Source organism: Pseudopipra pipra, chromosome 7 (genome assembly GCF_036250125.1).
Source record: "Pseudopipra pipra isolate bDixPip1 chromosome 7, bDixPip1.hap1, whole genome shotgun sequence".
Lineage (NCBI taxonomy): Eukaryota > Metazoa > Chordata > Aves > Passeriformes > Pipridae > Pseudopipra > Pseudopipra pipra.
Window position 1 is genome coordinate 5,327,635 of NC_087555.1, and position 20,454 is coordinate 5,348,088.

Here is a 20,454-nt window from a genome sequence, read left to right on the forward strand (position 1 = left end):
GTTGGAGGTAAAAATGTAAACTCTGCCTTGAATTCCTGATGCCGGGCTGCAGAAATGAAGTTTCTGATCACAAGGCTCCACTGCTATTCTCTGAGCTGCACTAACACTGGCCCAGTTCTCAAAACACACAGACATAGGCAGTGCTTGTAGAAATATGAAATACATGAGCCTGAAAGACACATGCTTCCAGAAAAGCTGATAGTTTAAAACAGTTTAGAAGAACTGATAGTTTAGAAACTGCATCTAGAGCAAAAACTCCTCATGTTTAAGTAGAAGGAAGGGAAAGTCCTGGAGTCTCTGGCTAAGGATCCATCTCCATAGCTGCCAGAAGCACTTGTGGAATTGGAGGCATCACTCAGACATGAGGTCTCCAATATCTGTAGCAGGACATGGATTGGATTGAATGGGAAACAATAAAGTCCAAGTCAGCCACAGACTCCTTGTTTAATACAAGGAAGATGAAAAGCTTAGGTATCTAGGAGGAGGTAGAGCTCTCAACTCTACCCCCAACTCCCCTACCAAAACCTCCAGGGCAAGCTGCCAAGACATTAAGCCCCACTGCCAGGAAGGTGGGAACTCAAGCTAATAAGAAATCGGACAGTTTTTCAATAAAATATCTTGCTAAAACTGGGACACGTCTGCAGTTTTGCAGAGAATGCTGAATCAGCACAAAACATCCTTGCAAGGGAAATTTCCCCCCAGACCACTGGCACACTTAGTAAATCCTAGGCAGTTAGTGGAGGAGACATGGAGATGTAACACACTTTTAAAAGGCAAAGTAAAACCAAGAAATTAAAACCATTTGGGATTAGTACTGCTCTAAAGAATGAGTTCGTACTGTCTCTGCTCCCAAATTAGAGCGTTGATTTAAGCACCACAGCTAAACTCATTATGTATTCTTACCAGAAATATGCTATTAATATCAGATGCAAACAGATAGCCTTGTCCTGCACAACAAACAGTTTGGCTTTCTCCATTTTAAAATATTAATTCCTCTGTAATGCAGAAAATTTTAAGAGTTTTAAAGTATTTTTTTTGTGTGTGTCATGAAAAAGGCAATATGACTAAACAGAAACAGCAAAAACAGAAACAAGATTAAGATATTGCAATTCAATTTCCTAGAAAATAATGTGCCACCAGCTGTGTAAACTTTCTCGTAGCTAAAACAAATATTCTGAAAACAAGTGGGCAGCTGATTTACACTGTAGCATGTCTCCTCAGCAGTCAGGCCTCCCAGGGAACCTCTCGAGCTGTCTCCTAGACTGTACAAGAGCTTTAAAGATAGCCATACAACAAACTTATTTGATAAACAGAACTCTGAGTGATCTTTAATTTTTACGTTCAACTCATTAACTCTGAGCTCCTGCTGACACACCCAGTTCCTCCTGCCTCACACACTATACGGCCCCTGGACACAACGAATAACCAGCACAGCGTGCACTTATTCTTCTGGCATACCAGACAAGACACATGCAGGCTCCAGCAGCTGGACTCTGGTTTTCCCTCCTACAGAGAGAGGCCTACCTGCTGATTCCAGTGACAGGCACTGTGCATTCTGTAGAGTTTCCTCTTCTGGAAACTATGAAGCGGCCTTGTACGGGCAGATGTGCTCACATTAGTTACAGAGACAGATCTTAGTCTTGTCCTGTCTCTTCTTCTTTTCTTGATGTGCTGATGATCAAGCAACCAGCTGCTCGAAGAGGATACCTCTCTGTTGTCTGAAGCTCTGCAATGTCATGATTAATGGGGGGAAGAAATACAAAAAGTTAAATATGTTCCACATGCAGAGGCCAAGACTTCACACACTGATTAGCATTAGCTATCTAATTCTAGGAAATTTTATAAGCACTAAAATGTTTTAGCACAGTGTTTCATGAAACAGTGTATGTGCTTTGTTTGTTGATGAATTCTATGGTCAGGAAAGGAAGTTTATTTTTCTTGCTCACCTTTCTGCTCATGGAAACAAATGTCAAAATGAAGCCCTCAAGCATATAGTGGGGTTTGGTTTTTCCAAATTCAAGAACTCTCTAACACTTTTAACATCTACGAGTTTTAAGTTACAATTAATATTTCCCTTCAAACTGACATTCCACTCAAGACAGGAGACCTAGAGTCCTGCCCTAATACTTTCAAGATTTTTTAGTTTTGGTCAAGAACTGAAACCTAAGCAAAGCTTTACAAACCAGTGACCATTCAGCATAGGGGTTGAAACTCACTGTAAAGGACTTGTATCAAAATTAGGAACTCTACACACTCTGTGTGGAGTCAAAGTCAAGTGCAAAGACGTGGCCAAGAGCAATCGAAAACCTTTCACTGATACGAGGAACAACCTCAGACCACTCTCACCAACCTACAGCTCACCAAAACACATAACTGTTCCACAAGGCAAGAATTCAAAACACTCCCCCAGTTGGGTAGGGGAAGACTGGACTTCCCTGTTATAGGTATTCCTGAATTCATTGTGTTGCTGTAGGAACATCTGCCTGCGAAGTTGAAGGCTTGCTGCAAAAAGCACTCAAATGTGCATTTATTGTTACAAAACTTAGAAATTTGATAACAACTCTAAACTGCCCGAGCAGTGCAAGTATAAAAGATATTTTGGCCTTGGTTCATGACAGGTCATCTATCTGCACAAATTATTATTTTGTCTTACGACAAGTCACAGTTTTATTAGTAGAACTGTAACACAACAAAACATGAAAAGTAATTAATTACAAGGCCACTTACACATCTTTTTTGACAAATGGTATTCTTCTAACAGTACATTTTTATTAAACAGAAGGGCTTATTATGGAAGTGTGATTAAGCATCATCCCGTGCTGTGCTGGTGCGGCAACAAGGCTTTATGGGCTTGAATTTGAGCTCTCCTTCTGACACATCAGAACAATCTAATAAGCAACACAGACTCATGAAAAAAATGTGCTAATTAACAGAGGAATGGTACAAAGTATTTAAAGGAATGTATCAGTAAGTGCCAAGAAAAAGAGCAAAATACTGAAGCATGACATTCTTAATGTGAACACTGCATTTTTACAGCTTAAGAAATACAAGGTTTACAGTCCATGCAATAGATTTCTTAAAATACTTTCTCTGAATTCTCAAAAACATTTTTTAATTATCCACCTTGTAGTCAGATGGTCCCAAGCCCAACTTCTAGAGAGAGAACTTGGACAGTTCACCTGAGAGACAACTTGGACAGGTAAATTAGAACAAAAAGCTCCTCAGTCTGGCTCCTCAACTTCTGTGATTCCTGTCTTTTTTCTGGTGGTCTGCCCAAGTCTCTGCAGTCTCTGCCAACTGCTCTACAAACGCTCCTGTGCCTTGCAGCAATGCACAGCTCCATTTTCAGAGCAGAGATCTCAGCTCCATGGCCTGGAGCTCCAGTAAAGAGCAGTGTGGTTTTCCTGTCACCTGTGTAAACAGGCTTCCCAATCAAGGTTTGAGTTGCCCATTTAGTTTGATCTTAGTTTCGGTGGTTTTCCAAATGTGATTCTACAGTAGAGCACTGCCAACTGAGAAAGTCATGAAATTTCTGGCAACACTCCCTTCAGAGCTCACATGTTGGCCTTTCTGGCTCTTGACCTTACTCCCAGGTGCACGCCTGCACACAAAGACACCAGACAGGCACTGTTTGCACTGAAGTAATGAACTTTTTCCTTCCATCTCCCCTCATAACAAAGCGGCTATCACTAGCTTAGGAAACTGCTTCTATGAGCATCTACCTTCATGCAATGGATCTGGCTAATCTTGGCACTTAGATTCAATTGGGCAAAGAAAAGCTACACAGAGAAATGAAGGCACTGATGTAATTAAACATTGACCAATGGCAATTCAAGGTTACCCACATTCAGTCAACCAGGAAATGTACATGCACCTCCACTTCCACTGGGAACAGTCCAAACCCCATGATTACCAACCCCAAAGAACTTCATGCTTAGAGCTACTTGAAACATGCACTACTGTGTTTTTCACATCAACAGCCTACAACTAATTTCAAGAATTTACTTCAATAAAAATCGCTTTCATCCATTCTTTCCCCCCTCAAAATAAAAAAAAAAATCCCCTTTCCATTTGATTTTGATTTCTACTTTCTGAAGTACTGAATACAGTGAGAGTGAGCTCTAAAAAAAGCAAAGGGAGATGTAGCCAAGAATTAAGTTAACTGCAGCTTTTAATTGTCTCCATTGATTGAACATAAAGCAACTACAATAAAATACCTCAAAAAATTTGAAACACACTCAAAAACCCCCCAAGAAGTAGGAGGGAGCGAATTTCCCTGCAAGATTCTCATGATAACCACCCTGTATCACGTTTAATTACCATCTTTAATGAACAGTATTTATTTGCAGATTTCTAAACACTTCATAAGCATTGGAAAGTTAAAATTACCCATTTAGCTCATCTAGAAAGCTCTCAAGTCTCTCAGATCCCCTTCCAACAGCTAACTTGTCAAATTCCAGTTCAGAGCTACAGCACTGAGAAAATCTTCCAAGTCCTAACATTCTCTGGGCTTTTTATAGGTCATGAGTAGAAAACAACCAACCTTAGAGAGAGTGGTCCATGAGCAAACAACTGTGTTACTTATGAAATGGAAAGAAGACTGATTTTGGACAGTGCCTAATAAATCAGAAGAGAATTGGCTTGAAGTGACATCATTAGAGTCTCTCATCAAGAAGTCAACTTCATACGCTTCTAGAAACATTTTTAAAAGGAACTATTCCTCAGCTGTCTCATGAAAAAGTCACAGATTGAAGACACAGACTAAATTACTCTCTTCTTTCACATACTCATCTCTATTAGGAACTCCTATTTCAGGGCTATTTTTACTTCAAAACTCTGAGGAATCTTTTGATTTTCCTCCACATTATCTGTAAACAACTGATACATCAGGAGCATGGATATTACACGACAGGACCCCTTCATCCTTCTATTTAGGGCAGAGTCACAAAATTGCTGTGGAACAGACGGCAGCTAAAGAAGGTGCCCATCCAAGCTGCTCATTATAATCCCTTTGTGGGAGGCTACAGCCTCTGCAGCAAAGCTGCTGACACAGACGGTGTGGCCAGCTCTCCTTGGAGCCGGGAGTCAGGGAATTCCATTGTGCTGCACACTCTGCCATAAACACCACAGCTCGAGCTGGGAACAGTTTCTTCATCCACCTGATCTTAATTAAGACCTGTGAATACCAGCAGCCCCTCCATCCTCAAAAATCACATTACCAGTATCAGGAAAAATATCCAGCGTACCCAAGTCTTTTGTAAGATAGAACTGTAGTCAATCACCTTAAAGCTGTTTTGAGACTAATACTTATTACAGCTTGTACTGTACTTAAAATCTCTGAATAAAGGATGGAATTACTTTGAGTAAAAGATGGACTACTACTGAGAAACATTCTTCTACAATATTAATTTCAAGCTACAGTCATCCTGGAAGGTATGTCCATTCAGAACAAAAGACCTCAAATGGAAAATAGTATCTCCAGATTCCTGAAAATGTAGGTGGCAAAGACAAATTTGGCCTTTTATTGAAGACCGATATGCTTAAAATTAATGGCACTTGCCACCCTGACACTGACCCATGCTGGGACACAGGTGACATTGCTTATGTACTCTCCTAATCTAGTTTGTCACTTTTCCAGAAATAAAGCTGTACTCGCTATGACAGAAGGCATTAAGTCTCAAACGATCACAAGCAGTGTGTTGCTGTACTCTTTCATTACTTCACAGATACATTCATCTTCCCAGTGGCTGCATTTACAGTGGCTGCATACTTTTATGATGTCTCAAAGAACAACACAAAAACCTACTACTTTCAAACTTATAAACAAGACTTCTCTTGAAGCTTACAGAAAGCAGCTCTCTTTTCCTGATTTAATACTGTAATGATTTTTAGTTCCATCTACATAACTTTACCAAAGGTTATTTTCAAAAAAAAAAAGAGAATTACACTGTCACCTACCTGAAGGAGATGCCATTGACCAGCTGTCTGTGCCTGCAGATCTTGGAGGAAAGAGATGAAGAAGCTGGAGACAGATTGAGTGGAGCGATTAGGCTGCTGATGATTTCACTCAGTTGTGCACTCTGGAAAAAAAAAATTAAAAAAAAATGTAGTCAGACTTTTATCCAGACTCAACAGCTCAAAGGTCCTGGGGTTTTGTTGATTTCCTGCACAGGATTCCAGTCATATACATCATGGAATAATCACATTTAGTTTCTTCTTGTGAATAATCAACTGTTGCATGGTTTTTCTTTCACAATTATTATGTTCAACTACACCAGAAAAACCAGGATAACACCAACGTAACCCTGAACAACCTGCCAAAGACATTGTTTATACATTTGAGTAAGTAGCACACAAAACACATTAGCAATCTTACTATTGAAACCAAAGGTTTTTTAAAGGGAAAAAGAAACCAGAACACTGCACAGCTGATGTTACAACAGCTGCAGCCAGAGCTGGTAACTGGCCATTTGACAAGCATTTCACCAGGGGGGAAACAAGGTCAACTGTCTATTCATTGTACATTTTGTTCACTCAAAGTATTTTTCTTCTTAAAAGAATCCTCTTCATTGCTCACTGTACTTTGACAAAGGTGTTTTTACAAAGGGAGTGTAACTACAGAAGGACTATTATAACCACAGATAAAATGAATAAAATATTCTGGTATCCTCAAAAATAGCAACAAGAAGACCCCCAAAAACATCAAGACCCGGACTTTCAGAACTGCCCCAAAACAAATGCAGCCAACTTGTTAAGACTAAGAGCTACTGCTTGCAAAGCAATGAATTGTGGACTGACACCAGATAACATTTCGCAATGATGTTTTTGTTTTAGAAGTCAGATCTTAAAGGCAGACAAAAAACATAGTTTTCTTAGAGGAAACTGTGTTTTGCATACTAAACAGAAATTAAATGTATCTGAAATTGCATACTTCTTTTTAAAAAAAACTTTTACATTACTTTATTGGATTTTCATTCAGAACTAAGAATGTTTAAAACATGCATTGTTAAAGGTTACCCAGTAAGCCTTCCTCACATTTTCATTTTACATTTACATGTTACATTTCTGCAGAAAGGGGAAGAAAAACTTTTTTTCCATTTTATTACAACTCACATATTTTCTGTTCACGTTCAAATGATGCGATCGGGTGAAAATTTCACATCAGAATAAAATACTCAGGGATGGATATTGAAGCACAGAAACAGCAAGTCAATTACAAAAGGTCTGGACAAAGCAAACGAGATGCCAGTAAAATATTTAGTAGATTGATTTAAAAATCCCAACAAAATTCAATCTGTAAGGAGAAAAGTCTCTATGACATATAAAAGCACAAAAACAATGGCAGACTTCCAAAACACCAGGAAAAACATACATGTTTTTAAAAAACTTGGAAAGCTCTAAAAAGGACTTGAAAACAGTAGTAATAAAAAATTCCAGCCTCAGTCACTTCCATTCTATACGAGGGCTTTTTTTGGTCACAAGTAAAATTATTTTTAACACAGAAATATCTTAACAACAGATTGAAGAATCCTGTGGGAATATCTGTGGATGTACTTCAGCCTACAGCATTGCTGCTCCTAATTCTGAACAAGAAGAAACTCAGACCCTCAGATTTAAGGCTGATTTACAGAACTGGTAGTCAAAAAGGAAATCAAACCCCAGAGCCTTCTGTGGTGTAAAGGGAAAAAATCCAATGTGATCTGTGACATGCGTTAAATGAAAAACAGCTTTAATTCCAAGTAATTTTCAGATCATCAAAGTTCTTGGACCAAGTTTGTGGCTACCTGGGGACCAGGAAACACATCACTACGACTTTAATTGTCAAATGCCTTACTGAAAAGTGTGTTTAATTCCCCAAGCAACCACTTAAAAAGGGGCAATTTACCACTTTCTAAAAATGCTCTTTGGTTTACCTTATGCAATTGCTGGCATTGAGCATATAAATTTCCTGTTTCATTGCTTCCCCACTCCTGCCTGTGGTGGATAAGATCTATCAAACAGGGGAAGCATTTTAAAAGCAAGAAAGTATGATTATCAAATAAGAAAAATTGGCACAGAGATTCACTAGTACCTAAAGCTACTTCTATCCCATTGAAAAAAACACGTGGATGACAAGGAATTTATGTGGAGCAGAAGAGCAACATATTGATGCCCCACAGTGGCTTTGTCATGTTTGCTTTACACAAACTGCATACATTCATTCTGAAAACAAATTTCCTGTACCTCCTTCAGCAATGTGATCCTATCATGTTCTTTATGTACTTTCAAGCAAAAGAAAACCCTGCTAGAGTCTACATCATATTCCCTGGAATTAACCTTGGAAGCTTTTAAAAACAATGAAGCAGAACTCCCCTCACAACTATGCCTCCGCTATGCCTGTTAAGTACCTGGAATTCCTCAGCTTGGAACCTGATTCCCATGATGCTTGAGGAGGCAGATCAACAACCACATTCTGCTGGGTTTTTTTTTATTTCAAGTGCAATGTATCTCCACTGTCAGCTGTGTGAGTATTTCCTGAAACAACCTGTGGCAACTCTACACTGACCCTAACTACAAAGCAGAGGCAGGTTTGTGGATGGCTCTTGGAGCTGTTACGTGGCCGCTTGAATGGAAACAAAGCAGTGACACAGACACATCAGAAATAAAAGGCTAATTTGTAAATCTGGTGTACAATGTAGTTATTTAAGCCCTTCGATTCATCAGCACCCCCTCTCAGGACTGCAAAATATCTTCCCTTTTGGAAGTCATCACCATGGAACCTGCCCTATTTCTGAAGTCAATCATTTGGCTCCACTGACCGTTCAGTTCTGTTTTACTTTACCTGTTTTTCTATGTTTCGTAAAAGCAGAGTAGGACTGCTGGGTGACATTTCAAAGTCATGCTCCGGCAAAGAATCCTGTCTCTCAACGGCAGCTTGCGAATTCCCTGTGGCGTTTAATAAAGCTTCTTGGTCTGTCAATTGTATTTGCTTCTTCAGAATGTCTTTTGGAAATGGGAATTCTTCTAAGATCACCATCCCCTAGACAACAGCAATTGAACACAGTTGGTTGACAACAGATTAACCTTCCTAAATCACTTTTAAGGGGCAGTCAAACCTGGCACGTCCCTCTTAAATCCTCCCAATGACTTTGGAACACTTAAACTAGATTTTAAAAACATTTAACAGCTAAAATATAGAAATAGTAGGCATTTTCCTTAATGAAAAGCTGTATCACTTTTGCTATTCCTTATAGAAGCAATCACTCCAGTGTTATACCACTGTTTAAACATCTGTGCCAAAATTCAAATCAGAAATTCATACTTATTAGAGTATTATATGATCCTTTGCCACTGATTTAAGATAGCTTCTCTGTAAGAAACAACCTCCCTTTGATCTGAAGTTGGTTTTACTCTTCGCAGTCAATAAATTTTGCAGAGGTATTTTAAAGTGCTCTATTTCTCTTATTCCTATCCATGTTCTAAGTAAAACATCAAGGCAGTTATTTTTTATGTAGTGGAGATTATACCATTCAAAACAAAAGCCTTTTACAATTTAATAATTTTCTTTAAGGTGAGATTTTTTAGAGTTTCATAATTAGAGGTAACTATCCTAAACATTCTACCAATCTCATTACTTTTCAAGACCATCTGCACAAATGTGGTATCAGACATGGTGTAACATCTAGAATGCCACCTAACAAAATAAATATAACTTTACTTGGTAAGGAAATAATGGAGATTCAGAAATGGAACTAGGAAAATAACACCCCTATTGAGTTTTCCACATGGTAGAGTAGAAAAATAGAAGTGTCAAGTACAATCCTAGGTAATGTTTCAGTTGGTTTGTTTTAAAAATTTAAAATGTTAGACAACATACAAGCAAAAATAACTTTGTAACAGTCAAACCCAGTCCTCAAATAGTCCCTTAATTTGCCATTATATTGAGTAAATAAATTTATTACTCAGAAAAGGCTATCAAACCTCTCTTTTTCCCAAGAGAAAGAAAGTACTTGCTTTAAAGTACTGTTACTCAAATATCAAGCAGATATTGAAGGAATGGGACCATTCAATTACATTGCCTCAAATTTGTCTTTCTAATAAGAATATTCCACTAAACCCAAGGAACAAGGAAGACTGTCATAATGTAAACAAAAGGAAGCCCTATTATTATTTCTTTAAGCAAGACAGACTTCACCTAAGTTGTGGCTGTGGAAAACTAAGGATCCTGTAGCTCTACTCAGAGTTTGACTCCTGCCTCAGCAGCCACTTGCCTTAAAACATGAAAGCAAATCTCAAAGAAACTTCAAAGGGAAGACCAGGAGAAAACATGAAATTGTCCTGTTCTCACCATGTCTCTAACTCATTCCCTTGTTTGAGTTATAAATTCAAAGCCTCAAACAAAGATATTCTCTAAAAACAAACAAAAGTGATTGAAAACTTGCTTTAACATCCAAAAGGGGCACAGAGATTCTGAATGTCCATCAAATCAATACCAGATTTTCCACACAGGTGGTTTTCCATTTCCAGCAGATAGACAGAAATCCAGACAGAATTATACTATGGGTAGTGTGTTCAAGGAAATTCAAGTAGAGATCTAATTTTTGTTTGCCACAACAGGAGGACAAGGTACCTTAATAGCTTTAGACTCCGTTAGAATTTAGAATCTTTACGTCTTTTTAGTAAAACAATGATAGGTCATGACCACAGAGACTCTAGAAAGTCTAAAACCCAAATTCTGAGGTCAGAGGAACAGGAAGACACACATGAAAAGTGGTGAAAAGAGGGACGCACACACACACATGCTTCCACTGGAATTTTATTTTCTGAAGTTGCAGAAACCTGTTTACCAAGCAAGGAAAGAGGAAAGCCAAAAAGGAAGAGGAAAAATGACAGACTGTATGGAAAGGGAGAGATGGAATAGGCACAGAAGAGGAAGAGTAAAGAATTAGAAGGCTAATATGGACTATATGGGAATTATAAGTTAAGTGGGTTACAACCAGCAGGCTTTGGCAATGACTGCCCTTCCTCCCAAATGGAACTGTTTTGCAGATATAAGGACTCAAAGATCCAGGGCTGCTACTTCTGTGTGTGTAGAGATGGAGAAAACACAATGTAGTAGGCCAGGAAACAACCCACAATTTACTCATCTCCCTTCCTATTGCGTTATAGTGTTCCAGGAGTGGCATTTTGCTTGAAATCATTGTTCACTGGCTCTGAATCACATTTTTTTCCACTCAAAACACATGAAAAACACTCTGAAACCATTAAACACAGCGTACAAATTCTAATGATATTCTGTAACTCCTTTGCAGCCACTAAAGGAAAACAAAGAGCTCTTCTATCAGCCCACTTGTCCTTCTCTAGCTGCTGCATTGGTGCATTGTAAACATGTACACGAAAAAGTCCTATCTGAAGAAAATAGGTGCCTTCTTTCATTATGGGACACAATGCCAAACACTGAATATCACAGCTGGTAAAAGGGGCATGAAGTTTGCAAAAAGGAATGTTCCTAAAAATCTCCACCAGGAGGATGACTAGGCTCCAAGCCAATGTACCACCTAATGTGAAGAAAATGCTTGACTAAAAGAATGTTCTTCCTCTTATTCCTCTGATATTTATTTCTCCATCTCCTGTAGCTCATCAGATCTATGACATCCTAAAGGCTGACAGCTTTTGGGTGTAAGAGTGTGCATGTTTCTGGTATTTAGGGCTACACTAAAACATGGGTATTCTCACCCTTTACCAAAGTACAAAATCTCCTTTCAGTTCTGTGAGCACACACCTTCCAACAAAGGTTTTCCAGTTCTTTGGTAAAGAAAAATCTGACTGGGGAAAAGTTGGATATGAAAAGAAAGGCTTTGAGGGCGAAAGGAGAAGAGGGAATAATTTTTCTTTATGTGTTCAGAGGGAATTGATCTCTGGGGTGATTAACCTCTCCTTTTAAACTCCTTTTCAGTCTCATGTTTAGCCACACCAAGTCTGAAGCATCTTCTGGCTACTCTCAGTCTGTGCTTATCTGACCCCAACACAGACCAGACAACCTACATGAGGCTCATCAATGGCGAGTTAAAGCACGCTCTTCTAAAATCCCTCACTATCACATCACCAGAATTATCACAGGTTTGGCTTCTTGTACATGAGAATGACCTGAGGAACCCATTAAACAGATAGCTAGATTACTAATGTTTTAGGAATGTCACTTTCCCACTGTCTAGCCAGTTCGACTTACAAAAACTAGTACATGAGTTACACACATTGGAATTTCAGTAATAATTAATCCTTGACCTGTTCAAAATGCTGTACAAACATTAACTAGCTAATCCTCAGAATAAACATGCACTGCAAGTAACAAAAAACCCACCCTGGAAAGCCCACAACACAAAAATGAATAACCAGTCATCACACCTGAAAACCAAATCTCGCCTCTTCTGCAGGGGGGAAAAACTAGTGTGATAAATGAGTACTTTGTGCTGGGCCCCTGAAAGCCACAAGTCACTAACTCTCTTAAACAGGAAGGTGCAAGTTCCCAAGTCCCAGTCCCATACGAGTGCCTTTAGGGTACAACACTTTCTAGCTCTCATTAACTTTGCATGCAATAGCCTGCACAGACACAAGAAGTCTAGGGCAAAACAAACCACAAGAAGTAACCAAATAAATAAATACTACAAAAAAATGATCAAAAGATGATTTGAAATGCCCATTTATGAGCTTACAGACAATACCTTGGTGGCACGTATCTGCCTGTGAAGGTCAGTTAGTTGTTGGATTTTGTATTCTAGTTCTGAAATCTGGGCTTGAAGCCACGTCCAACGGCTGCCAATTCTAGCTCTGTCTGCAAGCCACTTCCATTCAGAAGTATAGCTGCTGTGAAGACAAAATGCTGGTTAGTCCAAAAATAAAGATAACCACATTTGCACAAGAACATTTTTGACAGCTGCTCTGCCTCATGTTGCAAGCATCTCAGTTGCTTTCAGAAAATATCTGACTATACCCCTCCAGTTTCACATCAGCTTATTCCTGTAGCAACAGAACTTGCCCAGACCAGTAGAATTCATGTTCATTGGCTACTCCCAGATTAAGCTAGTTTTCTGCTCAGGATTATAAAACTCAGAGCTGGATAAACTACCAAACTGTATCAGTTAAGGCTGAATACAGATGTGTAAGGAATTCCAGTAATTCCATCAGCAAGAATCCAAACTCTTACACCACACTCCCTCCCACAAGCTTTCACAAACACTGTTTGCTAACAACTGGAATGTAATAAAACACCATCTAGCAATGACCAGCTAGATATCAGGTCACTGCCCAAAAAATCCAACTAAGTAGTTTAGATTTCTTTTATTCAAGCTATTTTATAAAAACAGTTGTGTCAGTTTAGTATAGTCAGGTCACTATTACTGTTGATTAAAATAGGTGTATTTTGTAACACAAAAAATATGCTTCCTGGTACTTGATATTGTGATTAGCTTAATTTTATTATGCTGAATTCATCACTGGTATCAGCAAACATTACTCAATTTACCTATTAAACAAATGAGTGGTAACACTCAACAAACAATCTTAATATTCCATTAATTTAAGCAAGAGAAAGACAATGCAGTATTTTAGCATACAACTTCCACTACTATCCTACTATTATCTGAGTTTATTAATTTACAGAAAATGACTAATGTTTTTTTCCCCACTGAAGTTGACAAGTAGCTAAAAGAACTGTATAAACAAAATCAAATTTCTGGGAAATAAGGGCTTTTACTCAAGTTATTGGGAAAACTACTGGATCTAAATCCTGGATGACATTGTACGTAAGTTCTGCACAGGCAAAATACATGATCTCCTGTTCCCCAGGCAGGGAGGAGCACTGAAGTATCACAAAAGATACCAAAAAAAAAAAGCAGATGCCAGTGAATTGGCGCAGGAACATCACAGAAGTGTAATTGTTTCATGCAAAATTTTGTGTCAACTACCTCAACAATGAAAGAAAGATAATACAGCACCCTGGGGAAGATGGCAGACATGTCCTGGCATGAGTAAAGAAATGCCAAATGTGAGAATCCTAATATTCTCAGGGCAAAGACTATAAAACACAATATGACTCAAAATTTCAGAACTTGCAGTCTCCTTAAGCTATCATAAATAGTAAGAATAGACAGTACAACACCTCTAAAATACAAAATGTCTTCCTTTTAGATAGGACATTGAAATGTCCTATCTAAATCCAAATTCTATGTGGAAGTAATGTGGACTATCATCAAAAAGAAATTCAAAGAACTCTATTTTCTCCTAGGAAAAAAAAGGCATATGAAGTCATCTTGTGAATATCTATTTTTCTGACAACCCCTTTTTATTTCTCTTTGTTTTCCCATTATTATCAGCAAAAACAGTCCTGGTGACTTATGCTTTAATCAGGTCTTCTGAACAAGAACTTCTCTGGGATTGACAGCTTCTGCATGTATGTGCTCCTGGAATTCATAAAATACACTTTGCAGGGAAAGGGAGGGAATCTGCATTCCTAGTTTTCAATCAAATGTGTTCACACAAGTGTGGTGGCTGGAACAGCTAGGATTTGTCTTAGGACCCTGGGCTGGCAAAAAGCTAGGTCTAAGAAAGAGCTGCTTAATGAGGCTGTTATAAATCCCTCAGTTAATCATTTTAACAAAAAAAAGTTAAAGAGGAATAAAGAGGATAACTGAAAAAAAACGAACAGGTTGGGTTGAGGTGCTTATTTCTGCTCCTTTCTCAAAAGGCAAACAAACAAATGAACTATGAAACCCCACAAATCAGGACATTGTAATAAGAAAGCCCAGGAAAAAGGAAATAAATCACAATGACATTTCCCTCCTAAGCCAGATGAAACAGTCTGGGGAGAAAGGTGAGCTACCCTCAAACAAACTGAGGCAGAAAGCAAATGAGGAAAAAAAGAAAAGTGCCCTGTACACAGCTGGGAAACCAGCAGCAGAATGGAAAGGGCCAGAGCTGGTCTTATGTCCCCTACACTGCATGAAATCACCATGGCATAAGGGAATCCATAAGCAATACCCAACCACAGCTGATAGAACCAGGACAGTTAAATGTTAAGACAAATAAATTATATCCTCTGTATATTACTGTCGTACATATAAAACAATAAACCTCTGCAAAGCTACATCACCAGTTATATTTAAAAAATGAGTTTGCATTTTTTCTTTAAACACAACATTAAATCTTGAATTAATTGATTGCATTCACTCTTAAACACCTTACGTACATTTTTGCTTGGTTCTAAAATACAAGTATTTCTTAAGGCTTTAAATTGTACTATATAACTAACAGGATTTAATTACACCACATAACAAGGTCCTTAGACCCCACTCTAAGGAAAAGTTTCCACTGAACTAAGCACAAACATTTTAAGCTCAGGCTTGGCCTGAGCAATTTTAGCTTCTCTCTCCTGCCAGCCCAGGCTGCCCCATGGCCATTGCCTGCATGAGGACTTGGGCAGCTCCACGGTGACACGGATTAGAGAGTTGCTCCTCAGTAATTTCAAATTCAGAGGCAGAGAGAAGGGAGCAAGTTTAGGTCTAGATCCCTTTCCCAGTTTTAATGCCTTGCAGACAGGATAAGAGGCAAGACCACTGCTGAACTCTGTTCCCATTCCTGTCACTCATATTTGTTTGATCTTGCATTATTTATTTACCATTTTTGCTTCTAAGTCTATTTCTCTACAAATAATTTAGTAAAGCTTCCTCAGAGGAAGATAAAATCACTATAAGCTATGCTCACACTCCTGAAGTGAACTGTTTGCATGCAAAGTAGTATGGTCACTTGAGTGACAAATGACAACCTACTATTGTAAATATAAAAAAATCATTAAAACTCGCCCATAATCTGTTCCTGGGATGCTAGAGAGTAAAGCTCAACATTCACTCAGTAAATAAAGCTGTTTCAAGGTGGCTCCAGAGAATTCATTAATTCTGCAAATCCAGAGAAGAAAAAAAAAAAAAACAACAAACCAAAAAAACAATCACAAAGAGTTACAAAAATAACCAGGCCTGTTACTGAAGGAGGAAGTCCGAGCAGGTGCTGAAGTAGAAGCTCCTGCTCTGGTTCTCTGTTGAGAATGAGAAAAGAATAAAGAAGTTTCTGTCTGTCCCACTTCCTGTGTGCTCCTTTTGCAAAGCATCTCTACTTTGTTTCTGCCCTTTCGACTCTAACATCAAACATCATCCACAGGAATTCCAAAGTCATTCTTCCGCTGGCAACTCAATACAAACCATGTTACACTCACAAAGTTTCTCCTGATCAGTACTGTAGCACAGTGGAATATTAAATCTGCACATAAACTTACTGGTCTTGGAATGACTGAATGTGCAGATGATCTCCTGCATTCATCCAGGACTATTAGAATTGGAAGAGAACAGACAATAAGCCTGAAAACAGTTCATAAATGATGAAGGAGAAACACAGTGGTGTTTAAAAGGAAAAAAAAACCCCAGAGAACCTGGGATTGATAGTAAGTATCCAGCAGGGTTGACTCAAATAGGTATGGTGAGCACAGGAAAGAGTACTCTGGAGTGCCCACAGCAAGATTCTCCACAAGTATCTTATATCCTGAAAATTAAAAGGAAACTAAGGCCTTTCAGCCTTGTAACTCCCAGTGTGAACAAGTAACGTGCCCTAACGTGACACACGTCTGCACGGACAATGACAGGATGCTTCCTGCTGAACAGGAAAAGAGCGTGCTTGCAACAGACCCACATCAAAACTCCAAAAACTACGTTTGCCAACCCAAAACATAGTCTCCTTCCAAAAGGTTTCAAAGAACACCAACATTTTCAAGTTACAACATTCTTAAACATGAACAAGCCGGAGACTAAGGCACCTACGTAGTGTGGGTGGGAAAAAAAAGTCTCCAATTCCAAAATTCTGCAATTAAAGTAAGAACGGCAGTTGTTCCTGACAACCCCTCACACTTACATTTCCATTCAGTCTCTTAACAGAGTAAATGCTGCTCTTTCTGCCAGGTGATGTTCCCTTCAGTTAATCCACATTTTTCTGGCATCCAGTTTTCAGATAATTTAGTCCTAAAGTGACCTCTACCATCCCTGCTGGTTCATCTTCTCCTCTCACTGGGAACTCCTGGGCTATCAGAGGCCAACTGCCAATCACACAGCAGTGAAGTATTTGGGAGCAAGAAGCAGCTCATAAACCACAGAAAGACTACCCTCAGGATAAAGAGGAGGGAGTTTTCACTGCTGGGAGTCAGTGAAAACAACGGCAGAAGTTTATCATTTTTGTAAAGGATTGATTTCTGGAAACTGAAAAGCAAAAAAAAATCAGAAGTTTGTCCAGTTTTTAAATCCCACCATATGACTCACCATGAAATTCATGAGACTTAAAACACCGGAAAAAATCATACGTCCCCCAATTCTCCTGGGAAGCTCACTCAGTTGTACAAAACCACAAAATAGTTCATACTGTCCACATGGCACTCTGTCACAAATGCTCCACCACTAGTATGGTGGGGGGCCCTCCAGGACTGGAGCTGAAAGACTGTGAACTTCCTGAGCTGCCCCTAATTTTACACTAGCATTACAGTCAGTTTTCCTGTGACTACACATGGCAATGCTTAAAAAGCAGCTGGCCTGAATACAAGTATTTTCTTGCAAGCCATTAAGGTGAGCAAAGGGCTTCTGATACTTTCTGTCAACATGCCCACGAAATTCAACATGTCCATTTTTCTTCTCTCTACAGACACTGACAGTAAATAAGAGATTACCTATGAAGACTAGATGACACAAAATGAAACATTTAAATTAGCTGAATTCACATATGTAGTGCTTGTATTTTAGATAATTTTATCTCTATTTTATTCATGAGATAAAAGTGCCCACTACCAACCAAAATTTCCAACACTTGTAATGGCTGAACAAGCATGTCCAACTATGAAATGACCCGTAAATGCTTTCTCAAGGACTAATTCTTCCAGCACACCTACTCAATGTTTGTTTTCAGAACGAACCACCTTCAGTTGCTGTTGAAGTATTAATTCCCCTGGATGAGTTAACTGTTAAACCCATAATAACTACATAATTTAAAAAAACAGTGAGTGCTGTTTTATGAACTCGATCTCTTCTATGCATTCCAGAGTACAAACAAGATTAAAACAAACTGTAACAAATTCTGTCCTCTAGTATTATAGCTGATCAACACTACACAAGAAAACACTATTTACTGTGACAGTTCACTCTTAACCTTTGCTCAGACCGTCTAGGAGCAATATGCCACAATATGCACCAAACCAAACTATGCAACCCCCACTCTCCCCTCCAATCAATTGAGGTGAGTTCTCTGTCACTCAAAATTATCTTGCAATCTCTGTGAAGATCTGCAGCGAGGTTATTCTTCTGGAGCCTCTGGGGTTGCTGTTTTCTTTGGTGTTTAACAGAAATTTTTACCTGGCAGACATTTTCCTCTGAAAGGTTACACGGCTTCCCAGCAGTTCTCCCTGTCATCTACAGACATCAGCAACTGCTCATCACAACAATTCCTGGCACCTGTGCTTGGCCCCACCATCTCTGACACACTGAGGCCATTTAATACTTTCAGAATGGCATCCAATAACATATGTTGATACTAATACACAACACACATCTTACCTTCCCAAACAAAAAAACTGTAGCCAGCTGAACATTTCTGCTATGCCATCAGGCCTGAGGAATTTACACAGTAACACCTGAAATTATCAACCACAGCTGTGATTTTCCCTTGAAGAGAAAATTCACAGTATAGAACCAGAGTGGGTGTGGGGGGAGAAATTAAGTAGCAACAGAATAAGATTTTTACATCTTTCATAAAAAAGCTTAGAAAGGACAGCAGGAAGGAGAGAAGAGGAAAATCGGTATTTAGGGAAAAAAGCCTGTAGAAGAAAACTGCAAATATAGAAAGGGAGTCTCTGCACTTGGATACTCTAGCAAAGAAGAGATTCCATAAGAATTTCACACTGGTGCTCTATATACTCCCTCATCTGAGAAATCACATCTTCCAAACTCATAAGATGCCACAGCCAGTAATTGCCTTCTGCAGGGTTCCTGCAAAGAATCACTCTGCTGCTACCAGGTTTTACATTAGAAACTGAACTGTTACACTTGCACTCAATTGTTAACTCAATTTAGGGCTCAAAGAAGAAATTATAAATTCAACTCCTTAAAAGAGTATTATCTGTTACAGCGTTGAACTTTTCCAATGGCTGGCTTCAAAACCTGGTATGTGCTTTTCATCTCCAATTCTGTTTACATAATTCTTTAGAGCTGTTAATGATAAAAAGACCAAACTGGTTGGTGGGGGTGGAGTCAGTTAAAATATTAACTGCCCAAGAAGTAAAAACCTGCAAAAGGTAAACAACCAGCACAATTTCCTCTTAATAAATAAAAAACCCCTCACGCTGCAAATTGCATATCTGCCAATGCCTTTTGTTAAAAATATTTTTTTTAAGATTCCACTGAGGTGCCCCAGCACCTCAGCTTCTTCCACAAAACCTCAGCACACTGTACATCAGTCCAACAGGGAAGAGAGAAGCTGGTAGTGCTAACATGCAGAGAAATTTATGCACGTTCATTTCTTCAGGATGTTCGTGTTCTTCAGGAACAGCAGGGCTGCCTGGAAACAAGCTTCTTTTCTTGCCTTTGAAATGGCACAACATCAATAGACTAACAACAAAACACTAGGAACACAGGCCTAGAAATTCTCTGTAAGTATTACACAACTGCCCTTGAAAAAGAAATCAAGAAAGCAGTCCTAAGTCTGCAGTCCAAACTCAACACAAAATAAGGCAGAGCTTATAAAATACATTCCTTTAAAGATCTGTGCAAATGGGTTGGTTCCAAAATTTGTACACATATATAAGGAAAAGGTGGGTATGGTATTCATGTAAGGTACAACTCCAGCTTGCAACTCATTATATATATATTTAGTATCAGATTTTAATGTCAAATTGATAAGAAGTATATTCTTTTTTGAGACATTTTGGACAGACAAGAAACAGTTGATCTAGAACTTGGAAGCCAGATGCACTTGAAATCAGCAGTAGGGTTTTGGTAGTGGAGGGGCTACAGCACCTCAGAACAGGGTAAAACTGCCCCATCAGGAACTGAGAGTCAGACAGGGCCGTGGCGGGTGGGGATGTCCACAGTGGAGGAAACCAATGAGAAAGGAGGAGGAGCAGCAACACAGGTACCACCACACACTGACCTCCACCTCTGGGAATGTGCCTTGCTGTCCGCCGGTGTGAGCAGTGTGCCCCCTTGGGTGGAGAGTGCTGTGGGGAACGGGCTAACAGGAGAGCTGGAAGGACCCCAGAGTGCTCCTCTGGCTCGGAGGGGAGTTTGGCAGAGCTGAGATGGGTCCCACTTCAGGCCTTGAGGCCTAGGACCCACCCCAAGCATGGGACCCAGAGGAAGCTGCAGAGGGGCTGAGCCCCCATCAGCAATGCCTCAGCAG

General features: G+C 39.2%; 1 protein-coding gene across 7 annotated transcripts in view; it reads right to left on the reverse strand.

Annotated features, from left to right (window-relative positions):
* KANSL1L (KAT8 regulatory NSL complex subunit 1 like) overlaps positions 1 to 20,454 on the reverse strand; it is a 59,546-nt gene that overhangs the window by 25,095 nt on the left and 13,997 nt on the right. For 5 of the 7 annotated variants that reach the window (XR_010432100.1, XM_064661958.1, XM_064661956.1 and 2 more), the window contains 4 exons: positions 12,702 to 12,843; positions 8,822 to 9,019; positions 5,959 to 6,080; positions 1,525 to 1,726 (listed from right to left, as the gene is read on the reverse strand). Coding sequence is in view for 6 of the 7 variants with exons in the window: in XM_064661958.1 (XP_064518028.1) it covers positions 1,525 to 1,726; positions 5,959 to 6,080; positions 8,822 to 9,019; positions 12,702 to 12,843 (664 nt within the window). In the remaining variant the exon portion in view is untranslated. The remainder of the gene's footprint in view (positions 1 to 1,524; positions 1,727 to 5,958; positions 6,081 to 8,821; positions 9,020 to 12,701; positions 12,844 to 20,454) is intronic. The other 2 variants (XM_064661955.1, XM_064661957.1) reach the window with 2 other exon arrangements.